This window comes from Rhipicephalus microplus, unplaced genomic scaffold (genome assembly GCF_043290135.1).
Source record: "Rhipicephalus microplus isolate Deutch F79 unplaced genomic scaffold, USDA_Rmic scaffold_12, whole genome shotgun sequence".
In the NCBI taxonomy this organism is placed as follows: Eukaryota; Metazoa; Arthropoda; class Arachnida; order Ixodida; family Ixodidae; genus Rhipicephalus; species Rhipicephalus microplus.
In genome coordinates, this window is record NW_027464585.1 from 38,250,993 (window position 1) to 38,269,822 (window position 18,830).

The following is an 18,830-nucleotide window of genomic DNA, read 5'->3' on the forward strand; positions in this document are numbered from 1 at the left end:
AGGTACTGAGTGACCATTATCAGCCTCTTATCCTTGTCAGCCTCTTCTGTCCGTCCCTCTTTTAGTGCGCTTCAACAAAATTTTCAATTATGACCATTATGAGCCTGCAAGCCGAATCATTGCAGAGCGATTCAGATTTAATAGGTGGTATCAAAGCGGAAGGCGAGACAGTAGCGATGTTTGCAGTTGCAGTAAAGCACATGGCTGTTGATTGCATGTACGTCATATTCCTTCACGAGGCACTATACGACCGGTTCGTCACTGGACTGCGAAATCCTGCCATATAGACAGGTCTGCTAGAAAAGAAGTAGTTGTCGTTTAAATCTGCTTGAGACTTTGCCAGTAGCATTGAAAGGGTGGAACAGGAGTCGAAGGGTTTTCGACCTGGCACTGGAATAGAAGCCAACGTCCATGCGATAAGGGAGTAGGGCAGAAAAGTGGCATTTGTGGTCAAGCCAGGCAAGCAATAAGCGGCAACAAAGACGACCTGTCACCGTTGCGGGCTAGAGATTTCTTGTCATTATTGGAAAGCAAGGTGCTACAGCTGCAAACGCACGGGTCACTTGGCCCGAGTATGTTGACAACGTCCACCTGGTGCAAAAAAAAATTCATGCTATTGCTGGCCTGCAAGAAAATGATGCTCTATACTGTACATCACGCCAGCCTTGCGAAGCAGCCGTATGAGGTAAAGTTTATGCTCGGATGGAAGCGCGTGCAGATACAAGTAGACACAGCATTCTCTGATATTGGAATGCCTATGGAAGTAGCTAGTGAATTCTCCACTATTTAGGGTAAAGCTGAAGACTTGCGGAGGAGCACCCCTCGAAGTGAAGGGGCAAGCTGCGATTCCCGTCGAGTACAACGGACAGTGCAAGATTCTATCAGTAATTGCGGTGTCAGGAAACAAGCCAGCGCTACTTGGACGCGATTGGATCTAGAGCCTGGACATCGAATTGAATGGTATTCACCTGGTGCAAGTGGAGCTCACCGCGGACAACCTTGTGAAAAGTTATGCTAGCGTTTTCACTCCTGGGCTGGGACTGATAAAAGGCTCTCAAGCGAAACTTTCCTTCAAAGAAGGTAGCTTGCCGGTGTTCTGCAAGGCATGTCCTGCACCATGTGCCATAAGGGAGCGAGTTAAAAAAGAGCTAGATAGCCTAGTAACTGATAGGGTGCTAGTGGGTGTAACGCAAAGTGACTGAGCCACGTCGTTGGTGGTAGTCAAAAAACCAAAAAACAAAGTGCACCTTTGTGGAGACTATAAAGTGACAGTAAAGCCGCGCATTAAAACTGATCACTACCTGCTGCCAGCGGTTGAAGACATATTCGCAGTCCTAGCAGGAAGCAAAGTGTTTACCGGTTTAGACTTGTCAGTGTACCAGCAAATTGAGCTGCGCCCTGACTTGTGGCCCCTGTTGACTATAAATGCGCCCATGGGCTGATTCGAATATGTTCAAATGCCTTATGGCATTTTCCAGTGCACCAGCAGTATTCCAAGCAATTATGGACGAGTTGCTTAAGGAACTAAGGGACGTAGTTTATTACATTAACAATGTGCTTATCGCAGGTGCCGACAAGAACAAATGTCTGGCACTTGTAGAAGCAGTCCTGCAGCATTTCGAGAAGCACGGTGTAAAATAAAGGCACGAAAAGTGCAAATTTTTTCTGAAATTCATTAGATATCTGGGCCACATCATTGACGATGCAGGCGTGCACCCTTGCCTTGAAAAGGTCGAAGCAATTAAAAAAGCTTCAGCGCCAAATAACTGCACGGAACTAAAAGCATACCTTGGCATATTGACATGTTATTCCCGGTTCATGCCTCACGTCATATGAGCTAAGGCCCTTATACCAACTTGGTGTTTGGAGGAGACTAAAAAGGCATTTCAGAAAAGCAAGAAAATGCTCACTCAGGATTCAGTACTAACCTTCTGTGACCCTAAAAACCACTATGTTTGGTTTGGTTTGGATTGGAGCATTTTTATTCCATGTTGTTTGCGGCCAAGAGAAACCGGTATCGTACGCATTGCGCATGCCAAGCAGTGCCGAGAAGAGCTACATGCATTTCGAGAAGGAGGTGTTGACTGTGGTGTTCGGGGTAAAGCGCTTTCATAAATACACATCTGGGCGCGAGTTCACAATTTATTCCAATCACCTTTCACTAGCTAGCCTGTTTGGCCAGACAAAGGCGATTCCACAAGATGGCTGCTGCGCATATGACACTGGATGCATTTACTGGCAGCTTATCAGCACAAGCTGACTTATAGAAAGGGTGTGCAAGTGGCTAATGCAGATGCGTTACCACGATTGCCGCTTCTGAACAAAGCAGGCAGGAGTGTCTACGTTCTCTTTTTCTCTACTGTTGAAGCATCATGGCCTTCCGCAAGCAAGATTCAAGCGGAAACTGAGGAAGACCGCACGTTGTCAAAACTTTTCGTTTTGAATAGCTGGGCTGAAAGACTATCAGATATTGACATTGCACCATCTTTTGCCAGGCGAAACGAGCTATCTTTACACTTTGGTCGCATAACCTGGGGCACTCGAGTAGTTATTCCTGAATCTTTACAGCCAGCTACAGCTTTTGCACGAGAGGCACCCTGGTACCACTCGCACGAAAATGTTATCAAGAGGCTATGGGTGGTGGCAGAAGTTGAATTAAGTGATCGAAGAAACAGTTATGCTGTTCAACTTGCCAGCTCAGCCCAAACGCTGCACCCGCCATATCACTTATACCACCAGACGATGGCAAGGAGTACACCTAGATTTCGTCTACTACAAACAAGACTGGCTTTTGGTGCTTGGTGATGCCTATTCTAATTGGGTGGATGTCATACTCATTAAATCGACCCCGGGCATTTAAGACTGTAAGAAGTTTCGCACCATTTTTTGCAGCACTTGGGCTTCCCAAACAGATTGTGACAGATAATGGTCCTCAATTTGTGTCTGGCAAATTTGCAGTTTTCCTCAGATCCAATGTGGTGCAACACATCGAGACACTACCGTACGATTCGGCTTTAAATGGGGCAGCAGAGAGGCCTGTCCAGACCGTAAAGAAGAACCTTGTACACCAACTGCTAGACGAGAGGCGCTCGGGGCAAGCCAAGACCATTCAGCACCAACTGAACCAGTTTCTCTTCACATACCACAACACACCATGCTCCATGTCCAATGAGACTCCTGCAGAGAGCATATCGTCTTGGGCATTGTGCACACGTCTCAAAATTTTGCACCCTTAATTAGCCAAGCGTTCAGAGCCCACTCCATCTAGAGATCAAGACCAGGGACAGAAAAAGAACAGGAGGGAATTTGAGGCAGGAGAACGGGTCTGGGTGAGAGGTATCTGACCAGAAGATTGTCACTCGTTAAAAGGAACAATTGTTCGCCGTGGCAGCTTACATAGTTGAAGTGGAAGGCCAGGAGTGATTCATGCATGATGATGACATTGCTAATAATACACAAGTACTTCTTTTACTCTGTCCAGAACAGTGTGCATCACTGGCACACCTCTAGCGCAACCTGGTCTGGTGACTCCTGGAAAAAAAGAGAGGAAACTCCTATCCAGGTCCAGGAACCAACGACGGAAGCTACAGATTCTACCACCGCTGAAGAACAACCTGCTGATCCTCTGCCACGCTGAAGTGCAAGGGTTGGGCAACAGCCTGACAGAAATGTATATTAAAGAAAATGAGCGAGAAGGAATGTTGTATCTAATAAAAGCAGAAAGCGTGATGACGTCTCTACTGACACACCGCTACTTATGTGTATATATTGCCAAGCAAGATGCTGGGTTATCAGATTAAACTGTATCGCCATGAAACGTGTCACAGCTACCTTCTTGTTCCAGAGCTACAACAGTGCCGCACTGACATGCCGTTCTCTTCGGCTAATGCTTACATATGCTGCACGCAACAACTGAAGGAAAGGCAGTGGTCCCAACGTGCAGCATTGTTACGACCACTTATTTATTATGTTCCGCACTGAAAATCGTGCATGTACGTATGCTAGAAAACAAGCTGCACGCTTTGCCAGTTCTACTGTGTAAAGGAACACTTGCTCGCGAATGCAGCGTTGACAGACCCCTGTATTCCAAGCTCGCTTGTCAGCCGGGCAGGCTTGAGGTAAACCTACTTATCTTTGCAAAAGGCTATCTGCAACGTCTGCCACAACACCGAGGTCGTTGACATCTTGGTTTGCAGTGTCCTGGACACTTTCTTCGTCGCATGGGGCTGAAGTCAATGCACAGCGGCAATGGGGCCGAAGTCAAAATGCACAGCGTACACGTCATCGCCTCCTCTGCGGCTCGATGAATCACTGCACCAATTGTCAGTTGATGATGGGGCTGACAACATGGAGATGGTACCTGTAACAAGCCGCAATACTTGCAGCACACTGACAGGTGCGGACCACGCTACAAGCAGCACTCACAACAGAGTGAACAAATTGACCGCGTGTGGAAGGGGCTGTTTGGTAGGAGACGACGGCACTGCTCCTTATGGCTTGTGACATCACGCACGCCATGGGACAATGTGGTCGCCGGCATCGGGCGGAGTTTACAGCCGGTGACTTATAAGGATTATTTTGAACTGAGATGATCTTTACTGTCAGTAGAGTTTCCACACCCCACCGAAGGCCCCTGTGAACCCTGGCAGCAGCCAGGCCACCACACAAACTAAAGAGGTCCCTTCGACCTCCTACCCGGTAGGGTCGAAGGCTCCGTCTGTCGGGATGAAGCCTACAATGAAAACAGTACTGTCTGGCGCCTCTCCTGAGGCAATGGACACATCCAGTGCACCGGCGCAGACTACGCCAAGAGAGCGGCGAGGTCCTCTCGACTGCTCTAAAAAAGACAAAACAGTAATTACAGGGCCTCCTAAAAGATCTGTAAAATAAGTCACTTTTCTCTTTGAGACACCAGCCACACTCATTTCGTACACACAGCTCTTCTTTACTCCAAATATGGAGACACAAATTATACAATTGAACGTCAGAGGACTACTTCGAAACCTCGACGATGTCCAAGAACTTCTACACGACATTCACCAAAAGTGCTGTGTGTACAGGAAGCACACCTAAAATCCAAGAATACAAATTTTTTGTGTCAATGTGTTGTCTTCTGAAAGGACAGAGATGATGCTGTAGCGTCATCTGGTGGTGTAGCCTTTATTGTTTATCGAGGAGTAGCATGTACTCATGTACCGCTACTAACATCCCTAGTAGCAGTGGCAGTTCGAGCAGTTCTATTGAATAAGCTCGTCACCATCTGCTCTCTATACATACCGCCGCAACACCGCCTGGAAAAACATGAATTCCAGTCTTTAATAGATGAGTTACCAAAACCTTATCTGGTTCTTGGGGACCTGAATGCGCACAGCTGTTTATGGCGTGACTGTCGGTGTGATGCACGAGGTCGTCTCATAGAACAGTTCCTCTTTCCATCAGGTGCTTGTCTGTTGAATAGAAAAGAGGCAACATATTATAACCTTGCAAACAAAACTTACCCCTCCATAGACCTCAGTATTGCATCTCCTTCACTTGTACCATTACTCCAACAGAAAATTAGAAATAATCTCTGCAGAAGTGACCATTTTCCTGTTGTTTTGAGTTCACAAACATCTTACGAATGTCCTTCATGAATTTCCAAATGGCTGACATACAAAGCCGACTGGGAACAGTTTCATAACATTACTCATTTAAGTTGGACTGACATATGTGGGTTAAGCATGGATGAAGCTGTGCAGTGCTTCACAGCTTTCCTTATTGACGCAGCAGCCAAGTGCATCCCGCAAACATCTGGACTGCCCGGCAAGCAACGCGTCCCACGGTAGAACACTGAGTGTTGTAATGTGCGAAAAGAGCAGAACAAGGCATGGAGGTTGCTTCGAAACTCACCGACAGCCGAAAATCTTGACAGCTTTAAGAAAATAAAGTCTCAAGGCAGGAGAATGCGTCGGCAGGCCAGAAGAGAAAGCTGGCACAAGTTTTTATTAGGGATCAATTCATATACACAAGAGGCTAAAGTCGGGAACGTGGTTGATATAGTAGCAGGAAGACAAGTACATTCACTCCCACTCGTAAACACACAGGGTGACAGCCTGGAAGATCAGGCGAACTTCCTCGGTGCCCACTACGAGTAGGTGTCTAGCTTGTCACACTGTACTGAAACTTTTCAAAGATATAAAGCAAGAATAAAAATGCTTAACCTTTAACTTAGCTGAGCTACAAACATCTTAAACTCCTGCAGTAATTCTGCCCCAGGCTACAATCGTGTTGTGTATGATAACTATGTTGAAAAACCTGTCGCTCAAAGCGCAAAAAACTTTACTCTCCCTATACAATGCTATCTGGCTTTCTGGCACCATCCGTACTTCCTGGAAAGAGGCTATTGTTATCCCTATTTTGCATCGGGGCAAGGACCCTTCGTCAGTTTCAAGGTATAGGCCCATTGCACTTACTAGCTACCTTTGTAAACTTTTTGAAAAGATGATAAGCTGTCGACTTTTACATTTCCTTGAAACACACAATCTGCTCGACCAATTCCAGTGTGGGTTTCGAGAGAGTAGATCCACCATTGACCATCTGGTGCGTATCGTGGCAGAGATCTGAGACGCTTTCGTCCCCAAAGAATACTTCCTCTCTGTGTTCTTCGATATCGAGAAGGCTTACCACACAACATGGCATTTTGGCATATTAGTGTTGTGAGTGAAGTGCGCGAGTCAAGTGACTTTCAAATTTGGCGCGTAAGATGAACTACTGACAATGTGTGCAAGATGGCGTATTGCGCCAGTGCGGCGAACACTGGCGATTGGAAAAAGAAGAAAATTCAAGGGAATGGGAGAAAAATCCAGAGCCAGGGCATCGAAGAACGAGGAAGAAGAGATTCGGGCTCGTGCTTGGAAGAAGAAGGCTAGGGTGCGGCGTGCGACCTCGTCGGGTGCGAGTACCTCCTGGGCGTCAGGGCATCCACCTAGCTGGCGACTGTTTCCACGGGGTCCTGGTGACCATTCAACCGCAGCGGCTATTGGCGAATCCTTGGCAAGACCTTGGTCTGATGTTCGAGCGGAAGACAGCGCAGCAGATGACGTCTACCGGGAGCGGGAGCAAGCCGTCGGGCTACGGGCCCGAGCTTATGCACTCTCACCACGGCAACTTCCCCAATGGACTATTGAAGGGCGTGAACCGCTGGTGAGCCGTATCCGTCTTCTTTCGCGTCCGGACTCAAACACGAGGACTTTAACGAAAAGGACTGTTTAGACTCTTAGAGGTTTCCGCTCGCTAACGAAACTGACAGTGCTAATTAGTTAACATTTTTCTGATCTTGGTATTTTCCTTTTTGTGTTTTTTTGTGTGTTTGTGAAAGTACAATTTTTTTTGCAAATCAAACGCTCACTTCCTTTTCTCGTGAGAGAATAACGTTTCACAGCTAGCTCGACTGGCTTTATTTACTGAACCTGTCACAATTAGAGACTTTGCTCACCTAGGTGTGCGCGGTAAAATGCTTTCCATAATCGAGAGTTACTTGTCCAATCGGACATTCTGTGACCATGTGGGCAGTGTTCTCTCCCAAACATTTGTTCAAGAAACGGGAGTACTGCAAGGTGGTGTACTTGGTTGGTTGGTTGCGAAACTTTATTGTGGTCCTGCAAGGCGCGCGTCAGTGCGCAGCGGGCGACTCCTACGTTAGGATCGTTAGGCCAAGCCTATCGGCCTCTCCGCGGGCCTGCTGGGCGGCCCCAAGTTGGTCGGCCAGGAGGGAGCTGCGTATGGCCGTCTCCCACCTGACTGATGTAGTGTTGGGGTAGTGTACTTAGTTGTAACTTTTTATTATCAAAATGAATTCCTTGCACCTGACCATCCCCCACAATATGTTCTATTGTACATATGTCGACGACGTCCAGCTTGGCTTTAAGTCATGCAACCTGACAATGTGTCAGTGGCAGGTTCAGCTAGGTTTAAACAAGGTCTCCAAATGGGCAGAGGAAAACGTATTCCAACTGAACCCACAAAAAAAAAAAAAACATGTGTCTGGTTCTCCCGAAAGAAAGGCATGCACTCAGAACCTGACATTCAACTGAATGGTCAATGTCTGTCTGTGAATGCAGAGCATGAATTCTTAGGCCTAATCTTGGACAACAAGTTCACCTTCATACCACACATCAAGTATTTAAAAACAATATGTGTAAAAGCCATGAATGTTCTAAAAGTGTTGTCACATTCTACACGGGGTATTGACAGGCAATGTCTCATGAATTTGTATAGAAGCCTCATTCGCACCCGCTTAGACTATGGGGCCGTTGTTTATCCGTCTGCGACTCAAAGTGCTTTGAAGATGCTGGACCCCGTGCACCATTTGGGCATTCGCCTTTCTATGGGTGCTTTCCGCACCAGCCCTTAGGAAAACCTATATGTGGAATCGAATGAGTGGTCACTCCACTTACAGAGATGTTACACATCTTTTTTTTACTACCTCAAGGTGAACGCTGACAAAGGACACCCCTCTCATTTCACAATCTATGATCGGTTTTATTCTGCCCTGTTTTACAGCCGTCCTTTGTTGAGGCAGCCCTACTCACTTCGTGTGAGAGGCCTCGCTGTGGAAACAGATGTGCCACTTCTAGAACACTCTTTGATGGCTCCTGCTGCATATCTGCTGCCATGGCAGTGGCAGCTTACAGACAGTGATGTTTTTTTTTTTTTTGTGGAAGTCACAAAGCATGTGCCTGTTGCACACAACTGCACATACTTTCATGAACTCCAACACAAATACATTTGTCCCGAATTCTACACAGATGCCTCAGACGAACACTTTTTTCTTGTACGCTGCGGTCGACCCATCCTTTTTAGATACGGGTACTCTTCATCCTAACACAAGCATCTTTACTGCAGAAGCTCATGCGATATTTGCGGCCGTAAACACATTAAACAAATAAAACTACAAAGCGCAGTAATATACACAGATTTTCTAAGCGTGGTAAAAAGCCCTCAAAACCCTGAAAAAAAAAATTCTGTTCTTGTGTCTTTTTACTCGCTCCTATGCACGGTATACTCACTCAAACAGCATGTCGTAGTGCGCTGGGTGCCAGGACAGAGCGAGATAGAAGGAAGCGAATTGGCGGACGACTTGGCTGCATCTGGCAAGCTAACCAGTGCCAATACAACAATGGCGATCTCTGCACTCGACCTGAAACCTCTCCTTAAACGAAACCTCGGGGCTTTTTGGCAGCACACATGGGATAGGCACACACGAAATAAACTGCATGTTAACAAGCCGCAACTCAGTCAATAGCCGGCAGTATCTAAGTCACGCTGCGCACAAGTTACAATAACACAGTTAAGGATAGGACACACATACACGACACACTCATACCTTTTGTCTGGTGACGATCCACCATTATGTGAGAGATGTGGTGAAGCACAAATTATGCTTTGCATTTTAATTGAATGTAAGGAATTAGACACCCTTAGAAAACAATACTTCCCATTACGCTACCAGCAACAAATACCATTCCATCCTGCAATGTTCATTGCTAGAGAACCACTTTTCGAACTCGAGCCACTTCTGTCATTTTTAAAACAGGTGCAAGATTTTCAAGTGATTTACCCAGGCAATTCCTAGCATGACCTCTGAAGAGAGGTCGCTGCTGCAGTTATTACAAAAAACACAGCACATGCTTCCCGACCCTTGTATACAAGGGCGTTCAAGAGGTGTTTTTGCTAGTGCCGATTATCACCATAGTTTTATTATCACGATCTTTCGCCACCCATTCCCACTAGACACATTTCATGTCACTGTCATTATTTTAATACTGTTTTTTTTTACCCGCCACAGTGTGTGGAATTTTAAGGCCCTTATACAGCCACCTACCATGAACATTGCCCACATTCCTTGTCTCGTGAAATGGCGCTCTTTGGCCATCATATGGCCCTTGCACCATAAAGCACCACACATCATCAGTAGAGTTTTCACATGTGCATAAGCATATTTGACACTCTACGTTCGTTTTTCGCTGAAAACTGTCGATTCGTCCTGGTCCAGGGTTCGAATCTCTGGACCAAGACGAATTTTTCGACAGCTAAGAAGCGTTTCTTTCTGACAAATTCGTATGAATTTCCTTGTGGCTTTGTGCTATAGTAGAGTCGTTGTCTTCTTTCTCTTTTTTAACCCTTTTGCCACCTTGTGAGTTTCCGCAGAACTCATTTGCATTGCTTTGCTTTCTTATGTTACACAAAGCAATTTATTATTTCACAAACATTAACAAGTTTGTGTTGCTTCAGAATTATACATTATGCAGTGAACCCTGTGCAGTTAAGTTATCATGACATCATAGTCGTTATTTTTCTTTTGCCCGATTTTCACCAACTGTGGCCGTGGCGCACACGTTGAATGTTTTGCGTTTGCAAACACTGCCATCCCGTTTCCTGTTCGAAAACACTTCTTAATGTGGACCGTGTGTAAGTGCGTCAAGTTCTGTGGGCCGACCTAGTTGAAAGTTGCGCATGCTAGATGGTGATAGTTGCTCTAGAGATGCGCATGGGCCGCAGTTTCGCGACCCAGCCGGGCCCGATGATGCATAGAGGACAGTCAGCCTAGGCGCAGCCCGGCATATCATACCCGAGGCCCAGCCCAGCCCGACCTCGCCCGACTCGATCAACGATACAATAAAGCACATGGCAACAGAAAAATGAAAATTCATTTATTAAGAAAAAAAAGCGTGCCGTCCATTCCCGTCTCTTTTTTTTTTGTATTCGATATGTATACTATAAAGAAGAAAACATTTATGAAACCTTTGCAGTTTTTTTACTTCTAGTACATATCTGTGCTGTTCTCTCAGTGTTAAAAGCCGTTAATTTCAGTTAATTAATCAACGTACACCCCAACTATGAAACCTATGACAAAACAAATATTTTTCTTTCACAAAAAGTATCATTCTCTCCAAAGAAAGCACACATACAAACAACGAGAATTCCAGCACATCGTCTGTATCTTTGGCTTGATTCGGGCTTTTCATCAGTCCCAAGCCTGGCCCTATAATTCAACAAGGAAGCCTGAGCCAGGCCCGGGTCCGAGGTGAAAAGACCGCGGGCGGGATGTGCTCGGGCTTTCGGGCTACCCATAGCCCGTGCACATCTCTAAGTTGCACTGAACGGCTTGTCATATTTAGAACTCTCTCAAACCAGAACTGAGACTGGTTGGTAACGAGAAGCCTGTAATTAATTATCTGTTGCACTCTGCAGCAAACAATGTGCCGTGTTACGACTAACAGGCCTCTAGCAATACAGTGCAGCAAAAAAAATGTGAGGCTAAAATTATTGAGTCAGTACCCCTTTAATCATGCTCTCGTACAGATTCTATTACCAAGATACTCGGTTCTGAACTTGCCCACGCTTGCTGAATGCAGGCACATAGCAAGGTTAAGGTTTTTTACCTTCTCAAGAAAAACAAATTTAAGGCTGCTTGATAGCATGACAAGAATAGTGTGAAGAAGCTATGGAACTTTCAAAGTGCCTCAGATGATAGTTAACAGTTACTTATTTGCTTTCTTCCCTAGAACCAATAAAAAAATCGATTGATTTGCTGCCGCTAACACGAGAAAGCATCAGCGCAGGTCAATTTGAGAATAACCTAGCATACCATTGAAGATGCATGCTAACTAAATAGAAAAAAATGCATGTATGCATGCTTTCTATTATATGGTTGAGGGTCATTTGTTTATGGATGTTTTCTATTATGTCGATCATTTGTTAGCATTGTTTGTTTTGTAATTTATGTGCAGGAGTATGTATAAATTTTTCACTTATGTACTGCTGTGTGTTTTTGTACTAATATGCTTAGTTATGTTTTGTGACATTGCTTCTTATCTTTGCATTTATCTTGTATAATTTGATTGTTGTATGGACGAACTATTCCGCTGATGTATGATTATGTTTTTTTTTTGTTTCATACATTAGCTTATGTAGTCTTTTCATTCTTTTTTTTTTTATGTAACGTTGGACTTTAAGAAGTGGTGCTTTTGACCGTCCCTGTAACGGCTGATAGGTCATCTGAGTGAATAGAAAAAATATTCTAAGAAATATATTTGTGACGAGAACCTTTCTTAAAGAACAAGTGCCAGCATCGGGTACAAGTGGGCCCAGGGTCCTACACTAATGATATAATCAGTCTGGTCAAGATAAGATATCGCATGTATTTGATAGTTGGAAAATAGTCCTGTGAACGTTAGATATTGTGAGCACATGAAAGTTGATGGTGGGCACATAAATGAGATAAAAGGGTGGTTGGTGTCCTCACTGCACAACAGAAGCTCACTAAAAACAAGTATTTTTTTGGTGAAGGAAACGAAGAGTCTTCTTTTGTTTCTGATTGAAGTCAGTGGTGCTTTATTATGAGCTTGGAATGACGATTCAACACAATGGAGCTGTTTGAGATGAGAGTTCAGCTGTATGAACAGCCTCTTCTGTTTCCTCTAATCAATACATTAGCCCAAGCTATGTGCGAGCCATAGGCATGCTGCTTCAAATATACTTTAGCAGTGTGCTAGTTGATCCATAGCAGAACAAAAAAAAATCTAGAGCTGTGCAAATAGCGAGTTTTTGTGTGCAAAGTGAATTCGAATGTTTAGGTGTGAGTCCGAATCAAATATTTCTTGAATCTGTTTTGAATAGTTCGAAGCAAAATAGCAGGAAAGGAAGTTGGAAAGGATTCCTAAGCATATTCTTACGAGACATAACAACATGAAAGTGTTTTCTTTTCTCTAGATCAGGGGTTCTCAAGCTTGTTGGTACCAGGAAACCCTTACAAGCTACATTAAGTGCCAAGAAACCCTGCACCCCCTGCCAAGCTTTTTTAATTTTTAAATAAAAGGACTGAGATATGGTTATCGGCTGTGAATAGTGGAGGTTCCCTAGGTCGATCACACACCTCGCCATCTAAGTTAGTTGAGTGGGCGAGTGCAGAAAACTTATCAGTGGCTTCCTGCGTAACTCACTTTAAGAACCTTTGTGCTAAGTTAATGGGGGTTGTGTTTCACAGTTGTCTTACCAAGAAGGAAGCACTGCCGAGACTGAATAGCACTAGCACGTGATTTGGTGCAACCAAGGTGTTGCCGACATTACTTCCCATGTGAAAGGCGGAGATGCTCTTCTTTTTCAACTTTTGAGGAAGCCCAGCTGATGTGGCAGACAAGGTAGTGCTCTCATGAAGTCAGGAGTTCCAAATCTGCCTCATCGTTCTCAACATCATTTGAAATTCTGGATGCTAAAAATTTTCAGCGTCCAATTTTCACACTTTATGCATAAATTTAAGGCCCAAAACAGCATTAAATGAGCCCCCACTTCTGCCACATCAATAATTTTCATGTCGGAACCAGCGTTTTTCTTGAGTCAATGCATTTGAGACTTCGATGAGAGCTTGAAAGGCAACTTTGCTGCAATGTACCTCCACCGCATAATTATCTGATGAATTCAACCGAACGTGGCCATGCCGATCCCTTGCGATAACTTAGCGAAGCAATGAAGACCTGAAATGCAGTGCGCATATAGTTGCGTGGACCATAGGGTCAATGTGTTGTACATTACACACCAGATCTCTATAGGTCATTGGAGCCAAAGTTTTATTGGGCTGAAGCCAGCCGTGTGTGGGAATGCCACTTAGGAACACTGACCTCAGAGGAATAGATCAGGTGAGCTAGAAAATCACCATGTCTGCCAAAGGAAGCGCCTTGTCCCTGTCACCCTCTAGTTGGAACTTGCACTTTTGTCGTCGCAGCGAAGAATATTCAGTGCAGCGAGGATTACCAGGCAGGCACTTGTATGAGGCTGTGAAGAAATGAAGAAAAAAAGCATGGAGTAAAAAAGAATTATGACGACCTAAACAAAGCAAGTGAAGACACGAAAAATTATGTTCAGGAAAGTTGCTTGTTGGGCAAGTTGGTACATACTTAGTAAACGACAAAAGCCACAAAATGTTGAAGTCGGAAAAAGCAGAGCTCTAGAAACAAAGAGCAGAGGCGTGGCACTAACAACTGATGCTTATTTTGGAAAAAACTTTCTTCGCTAGTCCGTACAACGCATGTGCAAATAACACGCCAATCTAAGCAAATCACCTCAGTACTAGAAAGAAATATTCTTTTCTGGTGAGATAAACTGAAGCTGCTCTAACACATTTGTCGGGACCCAGTTTCCAGATTGACAGCTCGAGTGCGCTGGTTGAGGCTCTGAGGCTGGACGAGCTGGTAGCAAACACAGCGTTTTCTGTTGACATTTAAGAGCTGTATTCTGCACCCCATAAAGAACTGTTTTCAGTTCTGGGCGAGGCCATTGAATCGCATGGCGAGACCTCTTTTCAAGGTGCATGCGGCCTTTCAGCTAAGAACTTTATTAAACTTTTAAACTTTTGTCGGCAATTTTGGTCACCTTCGATGGCCAATTGTTTTTACAGAAAAATGGTATATGTATATCCTGTATTGCTCCAGTGCTATGCAGTATTCTTTTTTAGCTAATTTTGACGGACGCTTGTGCCAAAGCCTCGATGATCACCGTATAGTCAGTATTTGCAGATATGTTAATGATTTTATTGTTCGTTTTAGTACTTAGGGGAGTGGTTGTGTTTTAGATGTCATTGGTATCATCATTTCAGTATTTCAAGCATGCTGTTCACATTTTCGTTTCACGCATGAAGTTCCGCAGAAAAATTGCGAAGTCCTTCAGGTATGTTTACCATCGCTTGTTACTAAAGCATTCTGTGTTAAGTAACGCTTGAGGTGGTAGTATAGCCGCCGCCTTTTATAGGCACAAAGTTTCACGCGACAGTGATATGACTAGCGTAATGCGCGCCCCGCCGTGGTGGTCTAGTGGCTAAGGTACTCGGCTGCTGACCCGCAGGCCGCGGGTTCGAATCCCGGCTGCGGCGGCTGCATTTCCGATGGAGGCGGAAATGTTGTAGGCCCGTGTGCTCAGATTTGGGTGCACGTTAAAGAACCCCAGGTGGTCAAAATTTCCGGAGTCCTCCACTACGGCGTCTCTCATAATCATATGGTGGTTTTGGGACGTTAAACCCCACATATCAATCAATCAACTAGCGTAATGCGCGCACCACTTGTCCTGCTGTTTTCGTCTTTTACTGGGAGGGGTGTTTATACATTAGGATTTCTCCATTTCTGAATAGCACACAGAAAATTATAATGTTGACCACACAGATATCTGTTGTTCCCACTGTGGCTTCCATTTGTAGTGAGCGGGTGGTGGGATTTTCCAGATTTCTCAGGCGTGAATCCGTTCATGTTGCCCAACCAGCGTTACCACGTATCCCGGACATCGACTAAGAACAGTATTTCTCTTTTAAAAAAAGTTCTGTATGTAAGCAAGCAGTCATATTCGTTTGGTTCATAAAAGTCAGAAGAGCTCAAAGGGCCTCGTCTAATCGTTTATGGTCGGTCACAAACATGCTGAGTAACGAACGCGGGACAGTGCAAAATAAAATGCTCAAGCACTTCTCAAGAGCCACAAGATGCACATGACGGACTGTTCGCACGTTTTCGACAGTTCAAGTACATTTTTGTCTTTAAAATGGTAAAATGTTGCGAATCTCGAAAAGCAGCTTTGCCAGAAAATGAGAATTGGATTAGGTAAAGCATATTAAAGATCAGAAGAGGTCACTTTCAATTGAACATTCACTGAAGTGTCTTTGAGAAGTTCGAATAGTAAAAATTGCCATGCGAATCGAGTCAAGTAGAAAACATTATTTGGAAAATATTTGAAACTTTGTTTATTTGCACACCTCTACAAAAAACATCACTTAAGACTGGACAAGATGAAGACCAAGACACGGCGCTGAATGCAGACATCAGCACTATCTCATCTGATACCATCTGAAGCACTGCTCTATTCACCTGCTTCGTATATGAATAGATTCAGTGGTTTACTGCATTGTCTACTGCGGTCATGCTCATATTTTACAATATACTGAACAGCAGCCTGACTGTTAAGGCCCAACCCGGTTGTATATTACCCCACTTTGTTCACTGAAAGAATGTGACACGTTTGTTGCAGGTTTCTACGTTCAATGAGATCGACTTGGCTTCTCAGGCTGCACTCTCACAAGCAGGGGTCTCTGTGCTTGGGGAGCGGCAGGTGTCACTCACTTACGATAACTGGACGAGTGAAGACATACTGCGTGCCGTAATTGGCCAACCAGATGCTTCGGGTTACAGTTTGATTGGCCATGTGCTGCACCTCAACCTTCGTGAGCACTTGCAGCCCTACAAGAAGCTAATTGGACAGGTGAGTGGTTTTATCTGACATGTCTTGCCCTGTTTTAGTGCCCAGGTAAATTTAAATGTGTGACATGGTAACCTCCCATTACCTGAAGGGTCACTGCTACTTGAAGTGGGCTTTGCTGATACCAGCTCAAGTCATGCAAGAGTGATGCATCCACAAAGCTGCCCAGTAAGCAACTAACCGCGTGGCTTTTATTCTCAACCCAATATGCCTTCATAATGATGACCATCAGCCTGACTACGTCCACTGTAGGGCAAAGCCCTCTTCCATGTTCGGTTGTTCTCCATAGTTGGTTGAAAATAAACAGTTGGCACAGGACAGGCCAACTGTATATTGCCAACCAAATATGTGTGGAGGGAAGCATTGGCTACATACCCTCCTTTGCAAACCTTGACGCGCATATATCGAAGCTGGATCCCTGGGACAATGATAGGCATGCTCATAGTGGTGGGGGGGGGGGGGGAGGAGTAGCTGCCCCCCAGTCAGCTGAGTAGGTGGGGGGGGGGGGGGGGGGGCGCTGTGACGCACCTTCGTCTCCCCTTGAAGGGGAACCCTGTGCATGCCTATGGTGACAGTGATCAAGCTGAGGAAGTTGTAGTGGAAGTAACTACAGTGGCCCACTTATGACGATCCCTGATATAACGTCCTATCAGTTATAACATTCATATCTCAGTACACTTACGATTTTCCTATGCGACACAATGAAACTGCCCACATATAGTGAACATTTTTTAATGCCTCCTACTTTTACTACAAGCACTTCCAACATAGTTGGGGCAAAAATATGGTGTAGTTAAAAGCATGTCAGAGGTGCACGCTCGCACATGCCTTGCTGCAGCGAAGACATCCCTGACTATGGCGAGGGCCGCATGCAGATTTCGAATGCCGCGAGCGAGGCGCTTCTTCACTTGCAGCGAACAAAAAAGAATAAAGAAAAAAGAACTTTGCTGACATTGTTCTCTGCATCTATGAGCACCGATGATTAACCAAACAATGCTATCGAATGCAAACAGCCATAAATGCCAAAAGCGATAACCTTTTGTTGCAACTCGCCAGCACCATTACGTGCCGCAAAGAATCTTCCTCTTCTCGGTAACGGCAGATACAGGTCGATCAAGGATAATGACTTCCAAGCGCTTGTGGCAGCGCCTCAACAGATAAGCGTCAGAAAAAGCGAAGATGAGGTGGCCAGTAGCAATGAACGTGCAGTTTTGACTCATTGCCACCAACCTGATCACAGTCATCTGCAGATATCCACTCGGCTACTTGTGCCTAAACGGCGTTGAGTGACGCAGCTACACGCACGTCATGCTGCCATTTGCAAATTCGCTGCCTCTGCGTTGGGGAAGCCACTTGCTAAATGCATGTTTTTGTCGTGTTGAACAGACAGGCTACTCGCCCCACCCGAGCACAATTCAGAGTGAAGCATGCACAAAGAATGCACGCACGTTTGCATGCATTACACTGCAAACGGCCTGTGCGAATAAGCGTGAAGTAAGCGAAGTGCTGCATGCAACTATGATTGATTACATGTGGTGGTACCGTGAATCAGTGGAACGGCACTAGTTCATTGTGAACGTGGTTGAACTCTTTCGTTATAGTGAGAAAATGGTTATTTATTATGTCACGGCAATAAAGCTATTGCCTGTTTCAAAAGCACTGCAGCATACATTGCAGCATAATACATCATGCACAGTTAAACGCTCTTTCCAAAAAGTATAAGTTGTACAACAACTAAAATGCTTTGGAATACAGCCAAGTACGGTAATATCAAACCCAGATATAATATCAAACCCAGATATATCGAATTTTTGGGTATATCGAACTTGTAAGTTGAAATTTCTCGTAAGTTTATATCGAACGGTATTTTTACCCACTGTTGCGAAAGACGGCGACGCCAACACGGTCCCGAAGGCGCCACTGCTTCGAACTCCGCAGGGAAGGTCACCAGCCGTTTGGTAGCGTAGGTTTCTCAGCTCGCGACTGCTTCTGCGCCGAGCTGATAGACGAGCGGACGAGACGACAGTGAGTTAAACAAGGTTTATGTACAGCATATATACAGAGGCGTTACAAATTCGGCACTGGGGCCGACAAAGACTCGAAGAGCCGAGCTCTTCTCTCTAACACATGGCTCTACTCTCAAATGGGTCTCTGTCAAAGGGGTGGTGTCTCTCGACGCGCCGCAGGGCTTCTTTTATATGCCCCGGGTCCCACCCAAACGTCCAACCCGAAGCGCCGCTGGCCGCGGGGTCAGAATCCTCCAATGAGGTCGCCGCTGGGCCGCGTCCTTCTTTCTCCTCAAATCTGGAGAGGCTGCGCTGCAGGTGGCTGCACCCAAGGACGAGTGACGTCGCAAGGCATTGCGTCAGACCCGCCAGACAGGAAGGCACCGTTGAGTTGTTGATCGCGTCAGGCGGGCGACGCGGGCTGGCCTTGACACAGATAGCCTTTTTCAGAGGCACGGACGTCCGCTGTGGACTCGCAGGCATAACACCACCCCCGCCGCCAGACAATGCGCCGGAAAGACGAGCTGCTTCCACGGGGCTCGGATGACAGGC

The 18,830-nt window shown here is 45.4% G+C and overlaps 2 protein-coding genes across 3 annotated transcripts in view; both read left to right on the forward strand.

The window, feature by feature from the left end:
* Positions 1–18,830, forward strand: part of LOC142783830 (uncharacterized) — a 456,044-nt gene that overhangs the window by 142,024 nt on the left and 295,190 nt on the right. The window lies entirely within an intron of this gene.
* Positions 1–18,830, forward strand: part of LOC119166769 (tRNA (guanine(37)-N(1))-methyltransferase) — an 81,013-nt gene that overhangs the window by 36,399 nt on the left and 25,784 nt on the right. Inside the window, exon 4 of the mRNA XM_037418106.2 lies at positions 16,045–16,275. Within this exon, the coding sequence (XP_037274003.2) occupies positions 16,045–16,275 (231 nt within the window). The remainder of the gene's footprint in view (positions 1–16,044; positions 16,276–18,830) is intronic.